General features: G+C 38.2%; 1 protein-coding gene across 1 annotated transcript; it reads left to right on the plus strand.

The window, feature by feature from the left end:
* The first annotated feature begins 14,753 nt into the window (after nt 1-14,753).
* Nucleotides 14,754-17,927, plus strand: LOC142530466 (uncharacterized). Its single transcript, XM_075636304.1, has 3 exons — nt 14,754-16,560; nt 17,065-17,364; nt 17,662-17,927. The coding sequence occupies exons 1-3, from the start codon at nt 14,754-14,756 to the stop codon at nt 17,925-17,927; spliced, it is 2,373 nt and encodes a 790-aa protein (XP_075492419.1).
* Nucleotides 17,928-21,733: the final 3,806 nt, after the last annotated feature.

A 21,733-nucleotide genomic window follows, 5' to 3' on the forward strand; every position in this document is an offset into this window, starting at 1 on the left:
ACCCGGGCGATGCAAGGCCCCGGCATGTTATCTTAAGCCCGGGTGGTATCAAACCCCGATATCTTATCCATCTATGGGATATTTGAAGCCTTCGATGCTCTTACACACTATGAATTATGTTCCTACAAAAGAACAATTATGACTGAGCGGGACAGCGAGTCAAGCTCTAGCCCGACTATTTTAGGGATGGGTGGTGATACCCCCGTAAGGATCGGGATCATCATTAACCCGGTTGGGTACTTGGATAGACCAGATCATAGCCAATGTGTCGGTTACTTTCCTGAAGACCCGGGCAAATCTTCTCTTCCCGGGCACTGCGGCTCTTCTCGGGCAATCATCATCGTAAGCTCGGGATTTCCACTAACAACCCGGGTGCTCTACTACCCAGGCCACCTCGAAACTTGCACCATACTCGAGCGTGATTGATACAGGCCGTCTAATCTGTCAGAACAACTTGGGTTTGGAGTGTCCTAGAAGTCATCAGAAGCTACAAGTATGGGCAGCCGACTTGCCATAGTTAGTAGGTGGCACGAGAATCGAGGTACCTACCCCATTTTCTACTATAAATAGCAGGTATTAATGTCATTTAATGATTCTGAAACCTTTGAACTCTAAAGAACTTACATATTTTCTCTCAAATATTGTTTGTGTTCATCTGAAACCTGCTGACTTTAGCATCGGAGTGGCCACTGCCGGACACCCCTCCGCCGCCCATTCACGAGTTCTTTTCATTGTTTGCAGGTGCCATCACAGCCATTATCTTTACTCAAAATTCCCAAACACTATAAATTGTTGATTTGATCCGTTGGAGCTCCTAACCCAACTCACCTATTTCAGCGAGATCACATCACCTTCTAAGAAGTGAGATTCTAATTTTAATTTTCCACTTTCAAATAAATTCTAATGGACATAGGTTAATGCAGGTGTGCTGACTCCTTTATTTAACCCTAACATGTCGAGACATCACCAGATGCATTTTATCGGGATGTTCTAATTTTATACTTACGAGATTGTTTCACAAAATAATTTTGTGAGATAGATCATCAACTCGACCCGAATCATTTTGTTTTACATATCATTCGTGCGAGAAGAACATTGCTTATGTTTTCTTTCATTTCAAAATTATTTCTCTTTTAATTTTGTTATATGTAAGCAATACCATGCATCAATGATGATTTGGGAATATAACCATGAAATTGCAATATTAAAATTTCGAAAGGAAGAAGAGCCTTTTGCCAATTACGCTTCTCATTTGACTTCAAATAAATATAAAAATTGTAGGAGAAACTAAAAAGTGGTCCGCATGAAATAAATTGTAGTAAATATGTCCTTAATTGAGAAGAACCTCGAACCATGTTTCGTGTTCATTTGGTGCTGTCAAATAGAGTTTATTTTGACTTGTTAGGTATATAATGAATTTAGTAACTCACCTAAGGCGATTATTGAAAACAATATGTAAAATAAAATTTTTAAAAATTATTTCAATTAATTAGGGCACACAATATCTGTGTTTATAATGGTTTCTGAAAGCATTCAATATATATATATATATATATATATATATATATATATATATATATATATTATGGATGCAAATTTATTTCGAAACGAAATATATTTATACATTTTTTTTTATTTTTTTATGTTGTACTAATGTTTCGAGGTTTTTACAAAATCTTGGACATCCATGAAATCTTCCCACTCTGGCTAAGGCTCGTTACCCACCGCAACTCGGGGAAGCAATTGTATGTGTTGTGTGTGACTCAAGAGCATCATGTTAAGTTATTCTTGATTGTTGTTATGAACCTATATGGTTAGACCATGTTAAGCATGTGATTATGTTTACCTATTTAATACTATGTAGCACCGGAGCCAGGATTTAAAATCTACTCTGGCTAAATTTTTTTAGCAAAAAACAAAATAATCCATAACAATTAAAATCATAACTATGATACATGTTCATCGTAGTCTCAAAAAGTTTCTCATTAACAAGATCTTCAATATTTTGGTTATTGAACTCGTAAGATTCAGAAATCGGCAAAACATTCAAAATGTAATATTATATCTCCATCATCCTGCAAGAAAAATTAATGAAGATCAAATAAAATGAATATTTCTAAACCATTCATTTAATGTTAGATGATTAAATTAAATATTTTTAAACTAAAATATGCAAAGATGATCTGTATAGACATAATCTTACTATTGAAACCGTGATCTATGATTCTTCGAAGTATAATATTCATCAATTATAGAATCTGAGTCTATATTTTAAGCAAACTCTCTCTCAATGTAGATAATCATAGAATCTATCAGAAAACAATCTCCGATTTTACTACGAAGAACTGTTTTAAAATGTTTCATAGTCGAAAATGCATGCTCCATAGTTGTTGTGGAAACATGCAAAGTTAAAACTAGATGGATCAACTTTTCAATCAAATTATAATGTTGCAAATTTTTTGTTTCAATTAACCCTCCGCACAATTATGAGATAGTGGACCTTTTCTGAAAATCTTCACGACAAACTACATCGAGCTCAAAATGTTGTAGCTGTCACCTCAAATGATACATTTCCTGTTCATTGAAGTCTTCAGGATAATACTTCTCAGCGAGAGTACAAATCTTGTCAATGTTGAACCATTTAAAATTATCTTTTGGATCCAGAGCAGAGCTGAGAATTAGAAGTTCAACCGTCTCATCACTGAATCTAGAGTTTAACTCTTCCAACTGAAAATCTATTGCAAGATTAAATATATCATAATGAAAGTGATGTTCAACTGTGATGGTATCCTTTTTCTTGCATGAATGACTATAATTCTTCTAATGAGAACTCATCTCCGGTATATCGACATCCGATCTTATGCAAAATGATTTTACATACGAAAAGAGAATATCAAAACCATCATTTCTCAATCTCAGGAAGAGTTCTTTAGTAGTAGAGACCAAATCAATTGCACTTATGATATCAAGAGATTTTTGTTGCAAGGCACGACAAAGCAAATTTGTGATCCCCATATTTTATGCATCAAATGCAAAATAAAAATGAAATCAAAGACTTCATCACTTTAATAAAACACCAGTTTTCCCACGCATTGAAGTAGAGTTTCCATCAATGATAATGTTTTTGAGCACATTAATAGTTGCATCATACATATCTATCAAGCTGCAAATAGAATCAAAATGAGAGCTCCAACGAGTAGTACCTGCTCCATGCAAAGTACCAATCTGATTAGCTCCTCGCCCAGTCTTGCGTTCACCAACAACAATAGGATGTGCAATTTTCATTAACTTGATAAGATTGTAACTCATTATTGCGCTTGGAAGAAAATGTAACAAGATTGACAATAGTCGTCAGATTTGAAAAGAAAAGCCATATAGCGATATCCTTTTCAGCTGCTGCAACTAATGCTAGTTGGAGTCGATGGGCAAAACAATGTACATAATATGCATAGGGGCAATCTTTAAAAAAATAAAGCTTGCAATACATTAAAAGCACCACTCATGCTACTAGCACCATCATACCCTTGACCTCGCATATTATAAATTTCTAAATTATATCTACTGAGTACATCACATATTTATTTCTTGAGTGTTGCCGTTGTGGTGTCATGAACATGCACAATTTGGAAAAAAAGCTCCCGCAAAAACCATGGGCATCAACAAATCTCAAAATTATAGTCATATGTTCTTTGTTAGATACATCTTTCGCTTCATCCACCAAAATACAAAACTTATAATCTCCAATTTCATCACGAATTTTATTTCTGACTCTATTACCAAAATATGCAAGATTTTTTTTTGAACTTCTGGTGAGGTATATCTTGCATTTCTCGGAGCCTTGTCTAAGATAGCATATCCAATACTAGCATTTCATTTCCCCGATAGTTTTAACATGTCAATGAAATTACCACGATTTTGGAAATATGAAGATTCATCATGACCTCTCAATCCACATGCATGCAAACTAAGCCAATGGATCCTCTCAATTGTTGCTGCAAGTCTTAACCGATTTTTTTGAATCTGTTCAGAATTTTCTCGATTCATAACTTTATCTATATGCCTAGTGACATTCATCAAATCAACAACAGATTTTGAAGATTTATTGTGTGTCGAGTTAGAACTTCCCATGTAAGACAAAAAAAGCACACTTTGCTCCATCATTAACGCTTTTCCAACTTTTAAATCCTTCAATTGTAAATGTAGATTGTTGAGCTTCATTTAATTTAAAAAGATGGCACGAAAAACAAAATATTGCATCCTTCTAAGGAGAGTACTCTAACAATGGAAACTTTTTAAACCATGTATATTGAAACCGACGATGATGCTTTCTGATTCAGACCGTGGTTATTCCGACAATTTAGGTTGATATGACCCCATTTTGATATAAGCTCGTCTGATTTCATCACGATGATTAATAGGATGTCACAACATCGAAATACGCAATCCAGGATCCCGTTCACGGGAAGTTTCATCAAACACAAATCTTTTAGATTTTGAAGGAGGTCCGAGCTCCTCAATATGAATGGATGCACTGAGTCTCGATCATCTCGGATGATGAAAAAATATCAATTCTTAACCGAAAGAATGATAAAATATTGTTTCTCATCTTTCTCTCTTGATTTGACATTAATATAACCTAATACAAAAAAAATTATTAAATTTAGATTAGAACCAAATAATATAAAGTACATAGATAAATTTAACGTTAATAACATGACAATGCTCGAAAACAAATAATTCAAGAACATGTAAGGATTTCCTGATCATATTCGTCTATTTCTTGGTATTACAATCAACCCAATCATCCCAAACATATTAAAATTCCGAGAATTCTCATAAATATCACATAATTAAATCTGAAATAATTTATAGACTCATCAAACTATACCTCAAAGATTTCTGATCAACGAACCTACAACAAATACATAACTAACTATCAATAACAGTGTGATAAATTCGACGAAAAGGAATTACATTAGAGCGATTAAAATACCAATTTTCAGCAGCTTGTAATCGATCTAAAGAGTGGGATTAATCGAGCTCAATACCTCAAAATCGTAACACCAGTGGTCTCGCGGTGTTGCAGCATATAGAACTCGTCGGAAATGTTGCCGAAATTAGTGTTCAGGCTAAGAAAAATGGTTGGAAATGGCACAAAGTGGCTCAAAGTTTTCCAACACCACACACCACTAATTACAAATAAAATGAACAAAGATCATTACCTAAAGCGAGCAAGAATCGAACACAAGAACAGGAGCTGAAATCGAATGGCTTCTTCTTCGATTCGGCACAGCCGCATAGGAAGAACTGAAGAAGGCACAGAGCTTGGGGCTGTCGATGGCTGATCTCGTGACGATGGTCAGAACTCTGGGATAAAGTGGTGCGGCGGATCATGGCTGATGCTGGGAGAGGAGATGAGCGACACAATGTGTTGGGATGAGGGTTTGAAATGTTCTGATTCTCAGCTTCTATAATTCTGCAACATAAATCATGTCTTCATTTTTTTTTTCTTTTGACAATATCAAACAATCAAGTATGGACTTTGGAGTATGGACTGAGAAATTTTTAAGCCTATTTTGAGAAACTATTTATTACTTATGTAATTTGGACTACTGGGCTTGACCAAAAACAAATACATAATAAAAAAAAATGGGCCACTCGGGCTAAGTCTCCCTCCGCCCCTGATACTATGTCTTGGTTAGCTGCTTGAATTGTGAGAACCATATTGATTTTTTAGGACTTACCCCTCCCCTATCTCCACAAGTAACGACACGGGTTCTTAGAACATAGAAGTTGAAGAAGTTGAATCTTGGTTATCTTTCCTCGTGGAAAACTCCGCTCCTTTAGCAAGTTTTGGAGCCAAATAGCATTGCAAACACACGAGGTTGCAACTTCATACTCTTCTTCGCAAGCGGAAAGACCGACTATAAGTTTTTTCGACATCTAAGTGAAAAAATTGTTTCCCATAAAAATCACAATTCACGTGATGCTCTTTCTATCATCCATATCTCCACCCTATCACTGTCACAATATTATAAAAAAATAAAATCATTATATGATTACTAAAACAAACCAAAGTTGAATCGTACCTTTGATATAGCACTAGGGGCGAAGGGAGACTTGTACAGCCCAGCTGGTCCAATTTTTTTTATTAGTATGTATTAGTTTTGGTCAAGCCATGTGGTCCAAATTACATAACTAATAAATATGTCTCAAAATGGGCTTAAAAATTTCTCAGCCCATGCTCCAAAGTCCCATACTTGATTGTTTGATATTATCAAAAGAAAAAAAATTTGAAGACACGATTTATGTTGCAGACTTATAGAAGCTGAGAAAAAGAACATTTCAAACCCTCCTCCCAACCCATCGTGTTGCTCATCGACCACTGTCGCGAGATCAGCCATCGACAGCTCCAAGCACTGCGCTTTCTTTCAATTCTTCCTGTGCGACTGTGCCGAAGAAGCCACGCGATTTCAGCTTCTGTTCTTGCATTCGATTCTTGATCGATTTAGGTAATGATCTTGCTTCATTTTATTTGTGGTTAGTGGTGTTGTAATGTTGGAAAACTTTGGGACACTTTGTGCCGTTTCCAACCATTTTCTTAGCGTGAACAGTAATTCCGACAATATTTTCGACGAGTTCTATATGCATCAAGACCGCGAGACCAGTGGTGTTTCAATTTTGAGGTATTGAGCTCGATTAATCCCACTCCTTGAATCGATTACAATCTGCTGAAAATTGGGATTTTAATAGTTCTGATGTAATTCTTTTTCGTCGAATTTATCACATCGCTATTGATAGTTAATTGGGTATTTGTTACAGGTTCGATGATCGGAAGTCTTTGAGGTATAATTCGATGAGTCTATAAATTATTTCAGATTTAATTATGTGATATTTATGAGAATTATTGGAATTTTAATATGTTTGGGATGATTGGGTTGATTTTAATGCCAAGAAATAGACGAATATGATAGGGAAATCTTTACATGTTCTTGAATTATTTGTTTATCGAGCATTCTCATGTTATTAACGTTAAATTTATCTATTTACTTTTTATTATTTGGTTCTAATCTAAATTTAATAATTATGTTTATATTAGGTTATTTTAATGTTAAATCAAGAGAGAAAGAGAGAAATAATATTTTATCATTCTTTCAGCCAAGAATTGATAATCCTTCATCATCCGAGAGGATCGAGACTCAGGCATCCATTCATATTGAGGAGCCCGGACCTCCTTCTAAATCTAAAAGAGTTGTGTTTGATGAAACTTCCCTTGAACGAGATCTTGGATTGCGTATTCGATGTTGCGACATCCTGTTAATCATCGTGATGAAATTAGACGAGCTTATATCAAAATGAGGTCATATCAACCTAAATTGTCGGAAAACCCACGGTCTGAATCAGGAAAGCAGCATCGTCGATTTCAATAACATGGTTTAAAAAAGTTTCCATGATTAGAGTAATCTCCTTCGAAGGATGCAGTATTTCGTTTTCCTTGCTATCTTTTTGAATTAAGTGAAGCACAACAATCTACATTTACAATTTAAGGGTTTAAAAGTTGGAAACGCGTGAATGATGAAGCAAAGTGTGCTTTTTTGTCTCACATTGGAATTTTTAACTCGACACAAAATAAATCTTCAAAATCTGTTGTTGATTTGATGAATGTCACTAGGAATATAGATAAAGTTATGAATCGAGAAACTTCTAAACAGATTCAAAAAAATCAGATAAGGCTTGCAGCAACAATTGAGAGCGTCCATTGGCTTAGTTTTCAAGCATGTGTATTGAGAGGTCATGATGAATCTTCATATTCCCAAAATCATGGTAATTTCATTGAGATGTTAAAACTATTGGAGAAAATGAATGCTAGTATTGGAGATGTTATCTTAGACAAGGCTCCAGGAAATGCAAGATATACCTCACCAGAATTTCAAAAAGAAATCTTGCATACTATTGGTAATAGAGTCAGAAATAAAATTCGTGATGAAATTGGAGATTCTAAGTTTTGTATTTTGGTGGATGAAGCGAAAGATGTATCTAACAAATAACAGATGGATATAATTTTAGGATTTGTTGATGCCCATGGTTTTTTGTATGAGCAGTTTTTTTCAAATTGTACATGTTCATGACACCGCAGCCGCAACACTCAAGGAAGAAATATGTGATGTCCTCACTATATATAATCTAGAAATTCATAATATGCGAGGTCAAGGGTATGATGGTGCTAGTAACATGAGTGGTGCTATTAATGGATTGCAAGCTTGATTTCTTAAATATTGCCCCTTGTTGCGTGTTTTCTTGATTGCTCGCAAGCGCACGACGTCAAGTTATAGTAAAATGTATTTTTGAGTACGAGTGTCGAATCCCACGAGGAGTGTGTATATCAATGTATATCAGTGCTTGTAATTAAAATAGTCTCAACTTTATTTAGAAAAATCAAAAGAAGGTTGATTTGTTTAACAACTATTTAATTGCAAATGAATAATAAACTAACACCGAATGGAGAAATATCACTGAGAGAAAAGTATCTAGATAAATGATTTCACTAAGTTTCCACGATAATGATTCCCGATTGAATTTATATTCATGAATTCAAATTATTTAATGACCAAGAACACTTAATTATTTTATTCCTCCTTTCCCAAGTGACGAATAAACTGTATCATTCAAACCTCGATTCAAACATTCTTAATAAGAATCTAGATTTATATGATAAATGCACACAAAGTTCTTGCCTAGGTCCGAACAATATAAATATTAAACGATGCGTCTCTAATGATCTACAATCATATTCCCTCTCCCGAGTTGTAGGATTAATCAAATAACACACAATTTATGGCCAGTAAATTGCAGTCAAAACAATACAAAGAAACACAATTAAACAAGAAGGAATTCAATCATATAAAGAACCGAGTCAAATTTTCGTATCAACAAAGCTACGTCATTATCTAGACTAGAAAATTAGTTCATGACGGAATTTAAATAAGAACAACGCATGTTCAAAGATTTAGACATCGAAATACACGAAAATACAAAAAACGAAAGAATAGATGACAAATCCGAAGTGTCGTCTCCGTCCCCAGATCCGTCGTTCTTCGTATTTGTGATCGTTCTTCGCACTCTGGATCTTCGTCTCGTGTTCGTGTCAGTCTTCCTGTGTGTTTTTCTCTCCAAAAAACGGCCTTTTTTTCTTCTGAACCCTCTATTTCTTCTTATAACCCCGTCTGGGCCGCGAGTCGAAGCCCATTTAATCTTGTTTCGCCGCCATTAGCGCCGCGACGCTGAGTAAGTGGCGCATAGGCGCCGGTCAATTGTGAAGGTTAGCGCCGCGGCGCTTGTTCCTTAGCTCCTAAGTGCTTGAATCTCGGCTTTTAGGCAACGCGGCGCTGCCCAATTCGGCAATGATGCGCCGCGGCGCTTCTTGGGCAGCGCCTAGGCACTCGTCTTTCGTACAAATGAGCACTTGGCGCTTGTTTTAGCGCTGCGGCTCTCGTCTATCGCAGTTTCACGCTCAAAAACATCTATAATTGCTCTAAACCATCAACTAGTTGTTTATCCCCTGCACGACACAAAAACAACAAAAACCACGCGTAATTCTGTTCGAAACCAGCATAGATCAAAAGGATTAACATATCAATTAAGTGCAATTCTTGCACTTATCACCCATGTGTATATTATGTACATTGTTTTATCCATCGACTCCAACTAGCATTAGTTGCAACAGTTGAAAAGGAGATCTCTATATGGTTTTTCTTTTCAAATCTGACGATTATTGTCAATCTTGTTACATCTTCTTTCAAGCGCAATGCTGAGTTACAATCTTATCAAGTTAATGAAATTGCACGTCATGTTGTTGTTGGTGAACATGAGACTGGGCGAGGAGCTAATCAGATTGGTACTTTGCATGGAGCAGGTACTACTCGTTGGAGCTCCCATTTTGATTCTATTTGCAACTTAATAGATATGTATGATGCAACTATTAATGTGCTCGAAAACATTATCATTGATGAAACCTTTACTTCAATGCGTGGGAAAGCTGGTGGTTCATTAATAGTGATGAAGTCTTTTGATTTCATTTTTATTTTGCATTTGATGCATAAAATATGGGGATCACAAATTTGCTTTGTCGTGCCTTGCAACAAAAATCTTTTGATATCATAAGTGCAATGGATTTGGTCTCTACTACTAAAGAACTTTTCTTGAGATTGAGAAATGATGGTTTTTATATTCTTCTTTCGTATGTAAAATTATTTTGCACAAGATTGGATGTCGATATACCGAAGATGAGTTCTCATTATAAGTATTCTAGTCGTTCATATAAGAAAAAGGATACCATTTTCATTATGGTATATTTAATGTTGCAATAGATTTTCAGTTGGAAGAGCTAAACTCTAGATTCAGTGATTAGACAGTTGAACTTCTAATTCTCAGCTCTGCTTTGGATCCAAAATATAATTTTAAATGGTTCACCATTGCCAAGATTTGTACTCTCACTGAGAAGTATTATCCTGAGGACTTCACTGAACAAGAAATGCATCATTTGAGGTGTCAGCTACAACATTTTGAGCTCGATGTAGTTCGTCATGAAGATTTTCAGAAAAGGTCCACTATCTTAGAATTGTGTTGAGGGTTATTTGAAACGAAAAAGTTGCAACATTATAATTTTATTGACAAGTTGATACGTCTAGTTTTAACTTTGCATGTTTCCACGGAAAATACGGAGCGTGCATTTTCGACTATGAAGCATGTTAAAACAGTTCTTCATAGTAAAATGGGAGTTTTTTTTACGGATTCTATGATTATCTACAGTGAAAGAGAGTTTGCTTCAATATAAACTCAGTTACCTCATAAAGCTCATGCAAGATCCTGAAGCATGATATTATTTCACTCGAACTTTCTCTTAAAGTTGACGAGTTTCCTTGAGTGCCTGAAGCTGGAGTTGCTAGTCGAGTAGTAGGCTCCTCTAGGGGTGGGCAACGGTCGGTTAGGTCCTGTTTTACTCTACAACGGTTCGGTTTTCGGTTTTGAATATCTCTAGTCCAAAACCAAACCATTTTATTACGGTTCGGTTCGGTTTTTTTGTAATACGGTTCGATTTATACGGCCGGTTATATACGGTTAGCTAAAATTTGTTGAGAAATAAAATTATATGTCATTTTAAGCCTTTAAAATCTAAATCATAGTATTTTTCAAACATTTAATTTGTGAGACTTAATCTTATATATATATATATATATATATATATATGTACAAACATGTCATACGAATATAATAACAATATATAACTAATTAACCAAGTAAACGCGAAAAATGCATGAATCCAACGGAATATTCAGTAATAAGAATGATAACAAAGTGTCAACCAGGTCGAATGGACACAAATAATCTTACGAAAATATTAAAGAAATATATATAGAAAAAAAAAAGAGAAAACGTCGACTTGTGAGTGGTGAGAAAGAAGAGAAAACGATCGGATTGAAAAATTGAGGGTTAATGATACTAAGTTCCTAAATCTTAATAGGCTCATTATATATAAAAATCTTATACTTAACAATAATATGGCCCACTATACATAAAAACATTCTATTTAACAATAATATGGCCGGTTCGGTTTTTCGATTTTTTGGGGGATTAAAACCTAAAAACCGAACCGAAAAACCGAACTTCATAAATTTTAAAACCATAACCGACTGAAAAACCGATAAACCGAACCATTTAAACCGAATTATTCGGTTCGGTCGGTTTTTTCGGTTTTTCGGGTTTTATGCCCACCCCTAGGCTCCTCTCTTGCTTGCTCCATCCTTGGTTGTTCTCTCGCTTGCTCATTCTTCATCATGTGACCTCCAAGTCCATTTCATTCTCATTCCTCGTCAAATATGACATCTCGGCTGATGATTGTCTTTCCAGTGTCTGGATTGTAGAGATGTAAGAAATATGACACATACATGTTAAAAGGCGTAGCGTGTAGGAATTGGCGATGGCCAAGAAACCTACTGTAAGAACCGATTTTTTTTTTTAGCCTGCAATAGCATGCAATTAATGACGATAAGGAAATTTGTCAGATTTGATTATTGTAATAAATAAGATATATATATGAGGAGATAATTAATTATTGGAATCTTTGTCACCAAGTCAAGAATACCTACAATATGGCATGCATATTTTCGAAAAATGCAAGGGGATATACAAGATTTGGTAAAGACCATCCAAGGCTAGAGGAATCAATGCATGGACTTGACAATTTTCGAAAATCCCCTTATTATTGTGCATAAAGATTGTTGTGCAAGAATAAACCACAAGGAAATTGGAAACAAATCCCATAATTTAGTCAACATATTTTCGAAAAGGGGCAAGGAAATTTGGAGTAAAATATTGCAAGATTTGAAGCAATTTTGGCATGATTTTAGTACCAAGTTTAGACCATTTTTCCTCCCCTATAAATACCACACCATACCCAGCCATCCTCACACTAAATCTCGAAATACTTGCTGCAAATTTTCGAGACTCTCCCTAGCGAAACTCTGCCCAAATATCGTCTCAAAATCATCCGAGAAATCGAAGCCGAAGCGCCGTCCGACCGAAGAACAAGAAGCGACCCAATCCCCGAAGTTGTGCACCACGTTTTAGCATCATTATATACGGTAAGTGGGCTGTTTTTAAATCTTAAAATTTCGGTTATGCATATGTGAAATTTTTCGGTTTATGAAAATACAGTCGAGTACAATTCTCTTCTACTCCTTTTCTTGTGTTGTTGTCATTCGTTTTTAAGCACTGTGAGGAGTCGACTGTATATGGGTGGGAATCCCAACCATGACGTACCCTTACGCGGTGGGGGATATAACCGCTATACGGCCTCGCCCCCTTAGAGGAGTAAAAATTAGGGACTGACGTCAGTAAACCATAGAAAGTTAGATAAATCACAGTGGCTAGTAAAGTTATGCATGTGTTATGAAGTACGTATGAACTCATGATTTATGATTCGAAATTTATGCATGTTGCTTTTATTGTGCTCGATTTCCCCCACTTGCTGAGTATTCCCCAAATACTCACCCCCTTACAACCCTTCCCAGATAAGTCCGAAGAACAGATTGAGGAGGAAGAACCCGAGCAGTTTTGGGGATGGTGAATGCTCAAGGAAATCGATTATCTTTACGTTATTATTACTTAGATTTATGTTTCCGCATTAAAACTCTGTCGTCTTATTTATTTTGGGAATTGTAAAGACAATGGTTATTTAATTTAAGATTATGAGATATATAAACTGGTTCGGTTTATACTGTGCTACAAGAGGCTTGTTGTTGCGATTGTGTGATTGTTAAAAAATGCCGGTGTCATTCCCGAGTTTCGGGACGTGACATTTAAGTGGTATCAGAGCCGCCAGGTTCATAATCCGAGTGGAAAAAAAAAAAAACCTAAAAATTTTCGGTGGAATTTTAACTCGAGGCCGATGCTACCCCCTCCGAAACGGCCCAACGAGCAAGGCTCACCACCTTAAAGTTGTGAGCACCAGGCTGAAATCGCGAAAATCCTTCGTTTAGGCCTTCGAAACGTCGTTTTTGCCGTTTTAGGAAATATTCGTAGACCCTATAACATATCGTAGGAAATTCCGAATTCGATTCCGTCAATTGTCCCGGAATCCTCTCGACATATTCTTCGAACCCATATGTCAAATTCCAAACTTTCCATTTTTGGAAAAAAAAATATTTATTTAAATTTCGAAAATTTCATATATATTGCATATTCTCACTTGTTATATACTGTCTATTTCGGATTTTGAGCATTTCCATTTTTTTGATTTCAGGAAATGGCTCCATCTACCCCTATGCGGGCCCACACCCGTGCCCAAGCTGCCATTCGTCTGAAGGAGCTTGCCCTTCACTATCAGTCCCGTCAGATTCGACGACTTAGAGCCCGATTGAGTGAGAGGAGGAGTGAGGTCGAAACCTTAACCGCTGAGAAAGAAGAGATTCAGATCCGCCTTAATCAGGCTATCTATCAGGGTGAACTAGTTAGGGGAGATAACATGGACCTACGGGACGTCATAGAGCAATGCAAATATCAAAATGGAAAGCTACGAGAGGATGCGGAGCGCTGTCTCAAGGAACTTGAAGAGGAGAAACAGCAGAATGCCAAGGGTAAGAGGAGACTCGAAAATTTAAGTGAGGCGATAAGCTGCATTGCCAAAGTGAACCACCAGCTGACTCAACAGGGTGAAGCGCTAAAGAACAAGATCAAGGAGAATAAGAAGGGGTACGAACTACGCCATCAGAGTACCATAGATCTGTTGGACGAGGCATAGGCAGATGTTCAGGGGTGGAAGACACAGGTGGCCCAGCTTAATGCAGAGAATGCCCAGCTCACCCACATGGTGGAGCTACAGCAAGAGGAGGAGCCGGAGGAGGAGCCGGAAGAAGAGGAGCCGATAGAGATCGACGAGCCTATAGCTGCCATAGGAGATGGAGAGATAGATGATTAGAGTTCTTAGTTACCTTTCCCTATTACTAGGAGTTTATCTTTCCATTTTTGCTATTTTATTTCAGTCAGTATGATTTATTTTCATTCAGCATGCTTTGTTCATTTAGTTGTTTCTTTACATTCAAAAAATTAATAAAATTATGATTATTTATTAATCTCAGTTGTTCATGTATATTCAAGTTATGCTTACTTATTAACTTCAGTTGTTCCAGCATAACTTATCTATTCAATCTTGTTATATATACAACAAATTCTTAGAAGCGTTTAACTTGTAGGAAATGGCCGGTAGACCACCAAGACCAAACCGCAACCCCCGTTATGCTAACAACAACAACAACAACAACACTAATGAAGAAGGCAACGGGCCTCCACCTCAGTTCAATCTCAATCAAGCGGACCTAATGGCCATAGCCACGATCGTGGCGACGACACTTCAGGGGTTAGTGAACCCCAATGCTAATCAGCAGCCCCCACCTCCACCACAGCATGGGGTCAAGTTTCATTACGAGTCACTGCGCAAGAACAGGTGCCCAACCTTCAGTGGCGCTGCCGACCCCGAAGTTAGCCAGAGTTGGCTAAAAAGCGTGGAAACTCAGTTGAGACTGTTGGAAGTCCCGGATGCACTAAAAGTGGACGTGATAGTGCCCTTCTTGGAAGATAAGGCAGCTAAATGGTGGGAAGCAGTCTCGCCAGCTATGACCGCTGCTGGACCAATCACATGGCGAATCTTCCGAGAAACATTTCTGAAACAGTACTACCCGGCAGAAGTCAGACTACAGAAGCTAAGTGAGTTTGAAAATCTCAGCCAGGCCCCAGATATGTCAGTAGTGGAATATACATCTCAGTTCAATGCCCTTGGATCATATGCTCCAGCGATTATGGCGGATGAAGTTCTGAAATTGCACCGCTTTAAGAAGGGGTTGAACAGCAGAATCCAATCAGCTCTAGCGGTCTACCAACCTGCCAACATTTCAGATTTGATGGGTGCGGCTATCCGAGCCGAAGCTGATATTCGTCGAAGAGAAGGGAAAAACAGGAACAAGCGACCCCCTGTCAACCCGCCTTCTCAGGGCAGACCAATGTTCAAGAGGCCCAATCAGTCGGGTGGACCTCCCTCAGGGAAATTCCCCGCCAATAACAATCAAGGACTCAAGCCATGCTCAACATGTGGCTTCAAGCACTCCGGGGAATGCCGAAGGGCCAGCGGTGTATGCTTTGGATGTGGGAAAGCGGGACACCGAATTGCAGAATGTCCTACCGCTGCCAACCGACCAGCAGGGCCAAACAGAGGAACTGGGCCAAATACGGGAGCAGGCCCTAGTAAACCAGAGGAGGACAAACCCAATGCTAGGATCTTTGCCATGACTCAGGAAGAGGCTGACGACGCAACTGAAGTCGTGTCAGGTACCATTCTAATTAAATCAGTACCTGCCTACGCATTATTTGACTGTGGTGCTACACATTCCTTTATGTCTAAGAGGTTTGCTAAGAAGTTAGGAAGTAAGCCTGATAAACTAACTGCACCTTTCCGAATAGCCACACCTACTAATAGAGCCGTTGAAAAGAACGAGATTTACAGAGACTGTAAAATCAGTATTAGTGATCAGACTTTTAGCGCCGATTCGATACAGCTAATCATGGTCGATTTCGACGTAATCTTAGGAATGGATTGGTTAGCAAGAAACAGTGCAATAGTAGATTGTAAAGGGAAGAGAGTTAAACTCCTAACCGCAGAGCAGAAGGAAGTCGTGTTTCATGGTAAATCCAGGGAACGGAAGTTGCTACTTTCCGCATCTCAAACCTGGAAAGCCATGAAATCCGGGGAGGACATCTACCTAGCGATGGTCAGGGAAGGAAAAGAAGAAGTCGAAATGAAACTGGAAGACATCCCGATAGTGAGAGAGTTCCCAGATGTTTTTCCTGAAGAGCTCTCAGGGACGGTCCCGGACCGTGAGATTGAGTTCGAAATCAACTTGGTTCCTGGTGCTGCACCAATCTCTAAAGCACCCTACAGAATGGCACCAGCCAAACTCAAGGAATTAAAACAACTCCAAGAATTGATAGATAAAAGGCAGATTCGACCGAGTGTGTCCCCGTGGGGAGCTCCAGTACTCTTCGTAAAGAAAAAAGACAGTAGTATGAGATTATGCATCGACTACAGAGAATTAAACAAGATCAACATCAAGAACAGGTACCCTCTACCTCGGATAGACGATCTGTTTGATCAGCTTAAAGGAGCCGCCGTCTTTTCTAAACTGGATCTGAGGAAAGGTTATCACCAGTTGAAGGTCAGGGCTGAAGATATCCACAAGACAGCCTTTCGAACCAGGTATGGGCATTACAAATTCACAGTGATGCCTTTTGGTCTGACCAATGCACCGGCAGCATTCATGGACCTGATGAACAGAGTATTCAAGCCATTCCTGGATCAGTTCGTAGTGGTATTCATCGACGATATCCTCGTCTATTCTCCTGACGAGACGAGCCATGAAGAGCACCTTCACCTTGCACTGCAAACCTTAAGAGAGAATAAGCTATACGCTAAGTTTAGCAAGTGTGAATTCTGGCTAAGGAGTGTGTCGTTTCTAGGACACGTGATTTCGAGAGAAGGAGTGTCAGTGGACCCAAGGAAAGTAGAGGCAATTACCGAGTGGCCGAGACCTAAGAACGCCACCGATATCAGAAGCTTTCTTGGATTGGCGGGTTACTACCGAAAGTTTGTCGAAGGGTTCTCCTCGATAGCCGTGCCACTGACGAAGCTCGCACAGAAGAATTCTAAATTCATCTTGGATGACGATTGTGAGAAGAGTTTCCAGACATTGAAGGAGAAACTCGCATCCACACCAGTGTTAATATTGCCTGCAGAGAATAAGGATTTTACCATCTACAGTGACGCATCTAAGGAAGGTCTGGGATGCGTACTCATGCAGGAAGGAAGAGTGATCGCCTACGCATCAAGGCAGTTGAAACCGCATGAGCAGAATTATCCTACTCATGACCTGGAACTAGCAGCGGTTGTCTTCGCCTTAAAGATTTGGTATCTCTATGGTGCTAAATGTGAAATCTTCACAGACCATCAGAGCCTCAAGTACTTGTTCACCCAAAAGGAATTTAATATGAGGCAAAGGCGATGGATCGAACTTCTGAAAGATTATGACTTGACCATAAGTTACCATCCGGGTAAAGCAAACAAGGTGGCTGATGCGCTAAGTCGGAAGAGCCGTGGCAAGGTAACTCTAACGTCCCTCTCGGCCCAGCCATGTCTGCAGGAGACCGTCAAGTTAAACCAGGGTCGAGACCCGGTACTGACTAAACTTAAGGAGCAGGTCAGAGAAGGGAATACTCAGGATCATCAGATTGATGACAAGGGAATCTTGTGGATGAAAGGGAGACTGTGTGTGCCCGACAGTGATAACCTTCGCCAAGAGATAATGGCAGAGGCGCACAAGTAAAAATTCTCAGTCCACCCAGGCAGTACGAAAATGTACAGGGACCTCAAGAATAGTTTCTGGTGGAATGGCATGAAGAGAGATGTAGCTGAATTCGTCTCCAGATGTCAGGTATGCCAGCAGGTCAAAGCAGAACACCAGCGACCTGGAGGATTATTGCAACCTTTGGAAATTCCCGAATGGAAGTGGGAGCATATCTCCATGGATTTTGTGGTAAGATTGCCAAAGTCTAGGCAAAGCCACGACGGTATATGGGTGATCGTGGACAGACTCACAAAGACTGCACACTTTCTACCCGTCCGCATGAATTACAACCTCGACAAGTTGGCTTCACTGTACATGGACAACATCGTGAAACTGCATGGAGTGCCAGTTAGCATCTTATCTGACAGAGACCCGAGGTTCGTTTCGCGATTTTGGAAGAGCTTCCAAGAGGCCATGGGAACGAAAGTGACCCTCGGTACTGCCTATCATCCTCAAACCGATGGACAAACAGAGAGAACCATACAGACCTTAGAAGATATGCTGCGAGCGTGCGCCCTTGAATTCAGTAGCAACTGGAGCACTCATCTACCCTTAATTGAGTTTGCTTATAACAACAGCTATCACAGCAGCATCGAAATGGCCCCATACGTAGCCCTTTATGGAAGAAAATGTCGATCACCACTTTATTGGGACGAAGTCGGAGAGAAAGCCTTATTGGGACCCGAGCTAGTGCAGATGACTGTGGAGAAAGTTAAAATTGTCCGAGAGAAACTCAAGGCAGCTCAAGATCGACAGAAAAGTTGGGCAGATCTTAGGAGAAGGCCTGTGGAGTTCAATGTGGGCGAGAAGGCTTATGTGAAAGTCTCGCCTATGAGAGGAGTGGTCCGATTCAGTAAGGCCGGGAAATTGAACCCTCGATATGTTGGACCCTTTGAAATCTTGGAAAGAGTGGGCACGCTAGCATGCAGGCTGGCACTGCCACCGAACATGTGAAGGATCCACAACGTGTTCCATGTATCCCAACTGAGGAGGTACATTCCAGACCCAAGTCACGTTTTAGAAATAGAACCACTCTTGACCGCAGGAAACTTGGGAGAAAGATTGAAATACGAAGAAGTCCCCATCAGAATTTTGGATACCAAAGAACAGGTTCTTATACGACGTATTATTCCCTACGTCAAGGTGCAATGGTCCAACCACACGGAGCGAGAAGCAACTTGGGAAGTCCAAGAGAAGATGCGAAAGGAATATCCCTACCTATTTGGAGACCAAACCGACTCCAGTTTCGAGGACGAAACTTCCCATAAGGAGGGAGGGATGTAAGAACCGATTTTTTTTTAGCCTGCAATAGCATGCAATTAATGACGATAAGGAAATTTGTCAGATTTGATTATTGTAATAAATAAGATATACATATGAGGAGATAATTAATTATTGGAATCTTTGTCACCAAGTCAAGAATACCTACAATATGGCATGCATATTTTCGAAAAATGCAAGGGGATATACAAGATTTGGTAAGGACCATCCAAGGCTAGAGGAATCAATGCATGGACTTGACAATTTTCGAAAATCCCTTTATTATTGTGCAAGAATAAACCACAAGGAAATTGGAAACAAATCCCATAATTTAGTCATCATATTTTCGAAAAGGGGCAAGGAAATTTGGAGTAAAATATTGCAAGATTTGAAGCAATTTTGTCATGATTTTAGTACCAAGTTTAGACCATTTTTTCTCCCCTATAAATACCACACCATACCCAGCCATCCTCACACCTAAATCTCGAAATACTTGCTGCAAATTTTCGAGACTCTCCCTAGCGAAACTCTGCCCAAATATCGTCTCAAAATCATTCGAGAAATCGAAGCCGAAGCGCCGTCCGACCGAAGAACGAGAAGCGACCCAATCCCCGAAGTTGTGCACCACGTTTTAGCATCATTATATACGGTAAGTGGGCTGTTTTTAAATATTAAAATTTCGGTTATGCATATGTGAAATTTTTTGGTTTTTGAAAATACAGTCGAGTACAATTCTCTTCTACTCCTTTTCTTGTGTTGTTGTCATTCGTTTTTAAGCACTGTGAGGAGTCGACTGCATATGGGTGGGAATCTCAACCATGACGTACCCTTACGCGGTGGGGGATATAACCGCTATACGGCCTCGCCCCCTTAGAGGAGTAAAAATTAGGAACTGACGTCAGTAAACCATAGAAAGTTAGATAAATCACAGTGGCTAGTAAAGTTATGCATGTGTTATGAAGTACGTATGAACTCATGATTTATGATTCGAAATTTATGCATGTTGCTTTTATTGTGCTCGATTTCCCCCACTTGCTGAGTATTCCCCAAATACTCACCCCCTTACAACCCTTCCCAGATAAGTCCGAAGAACAGATTGAGGAGGAAGAATCCGAGCAGTTTTGGGGATGGTGAATGCTCAAGGAAATCGATTATCTTTACGTTATTATTACTTAGATTTATGTTTCCGCATTAAAACTCTATCGTCTTATTTATTTTGGGAATTGTAAAGACAATGGTTATTTAATTTAAGATTATGATATATAAACTGGTTCGGTTTATACTGTGCTACAAGAGGCTTGTTGTTGCGATTGTGTGATTGTTAAACAACGCCGGTGTCATTCCCGAGTTTCGGGGCGTGACACCTACCATTTTTTACGAACACGCAGCCTCAAATTTTTGACAATTGAGACGGCATGCGCATCTTCTTTTGACATTCAGACTCCCGACTTTTCTCGTTGATGGTACGATAAACGCCTATAAATAGAAGCGATTAAGTTCCTAAGCACACACCACATAAGAAAATTATACACCATCTATAGAGTGTGTGAAGTGCTTAGAAGACATCAATCGGAGGAAAAGCAGATAAATAAAAAAATTTCAATGGCCGGAGGTAATTCTCCATCCGCTTTCGCATATTGTTTATCATGTTCATATATACGTAGAAACATGATTTTTGAGCAAAATTCTGACATTTGGTATCAGAGCCGTGATACTTCTGCCTTGAAAATTTTGCTTTTGGGAATTTACGTAAGAAACTTGAAATTTAAAGATCGGACGTAATAATATTAAGATACTTACCTTAGAATTGTGTTCTCGATCGGAGTTTGAAGTTCTTCTATGAAATCTCAAAAATTGAAGATTTGCTTTCTGAAAATTTTTTCGAGATGAGAAAAATTTTTGAGAGCAAAACATTTACGAAGGAATTGTAGAAGAAAGCAGCTTAAAGAAGGATGCAATTGAATGAGATTAATCAATTGTATCACATGCAGTGTATTGAAGTAAATAAAAGAGGCCACACGTTTTAAAATTGTTTCCAAAGTGTCGGTTGTTTTTTATTTATTTTTTAAAAAAAACTAATAAATTAAGCGGAACCCACGTCAATTTGTGACATTGTCGGTAATGATGGAGTTTTTTTCTTACATTATTATTATTGTTCTTAAAATAAAAATAATAATATTAAATAAATAAATAATAATTAATGTATTATTAAGTTATATGTATAATTCGGTATACATATAGCATTTGGCTAAATAATTTGTACACATTAAAATAATTCCAAAGATCGACGTACATGTTTAGAAATTATTTTTGCATGTTAGATATAATGTCAAATATTATGGATAAGTGTTTGATGTGTACATTCAAATTTAATATTATGTTTGCATTTATTCTTGAAATTTAAAATGCAAATAATATTGAAAAATAATTGGTACATCAATATTCACATTATTATCATATTAAATTATATTAATTAGTTTATAATTTGAAATGAACATATCAAGTAAGATGTGAATATAATATTA

Source organism: Primulina tabacum, chromosome 17 (genome assembly GCF_025594145.1).
Source record: "Primulina tabacum isolate GXHZ01 chromosome 17, ASM2559414v2, whole genome shotgun sequence".
Classification (NCBI taxonomy): domain Eukaryota; kingdom Viridiplantae; phylum Streptophyta; class Magnoliopsida; order Lamiales; family Gesneriaceae; genus Primulina; species Primulina tabacum.

What these genes read in the sequence shown, in the direction of transcription:
- LOC142530466 (XM_075636304.1), top strand. Translation starts at nt 14,754, where the DNA reads ATGGCCGGTAGACCACCAAGACCAAACCGCAACCCCCGTTATGCTAAC. An exon ending in TAAAAGGCAGATTCGACCGA is followed by an intron (nt 16,561 to 17,064) that starts GTGTGTCCCCGT and finishes TGTCGTTTCTAG; the next exon opens with GACACGTGATTTCGAGAGAA. An exon ending in TAAGGATTTTACCATCTACA is followed by an intron (nt 17,365 to 17,661) that starts GTGACGCATCTA and finishes ATCCGGGTAAAG; the next exon opens with CAAACAAGGTGGCTGATGCG.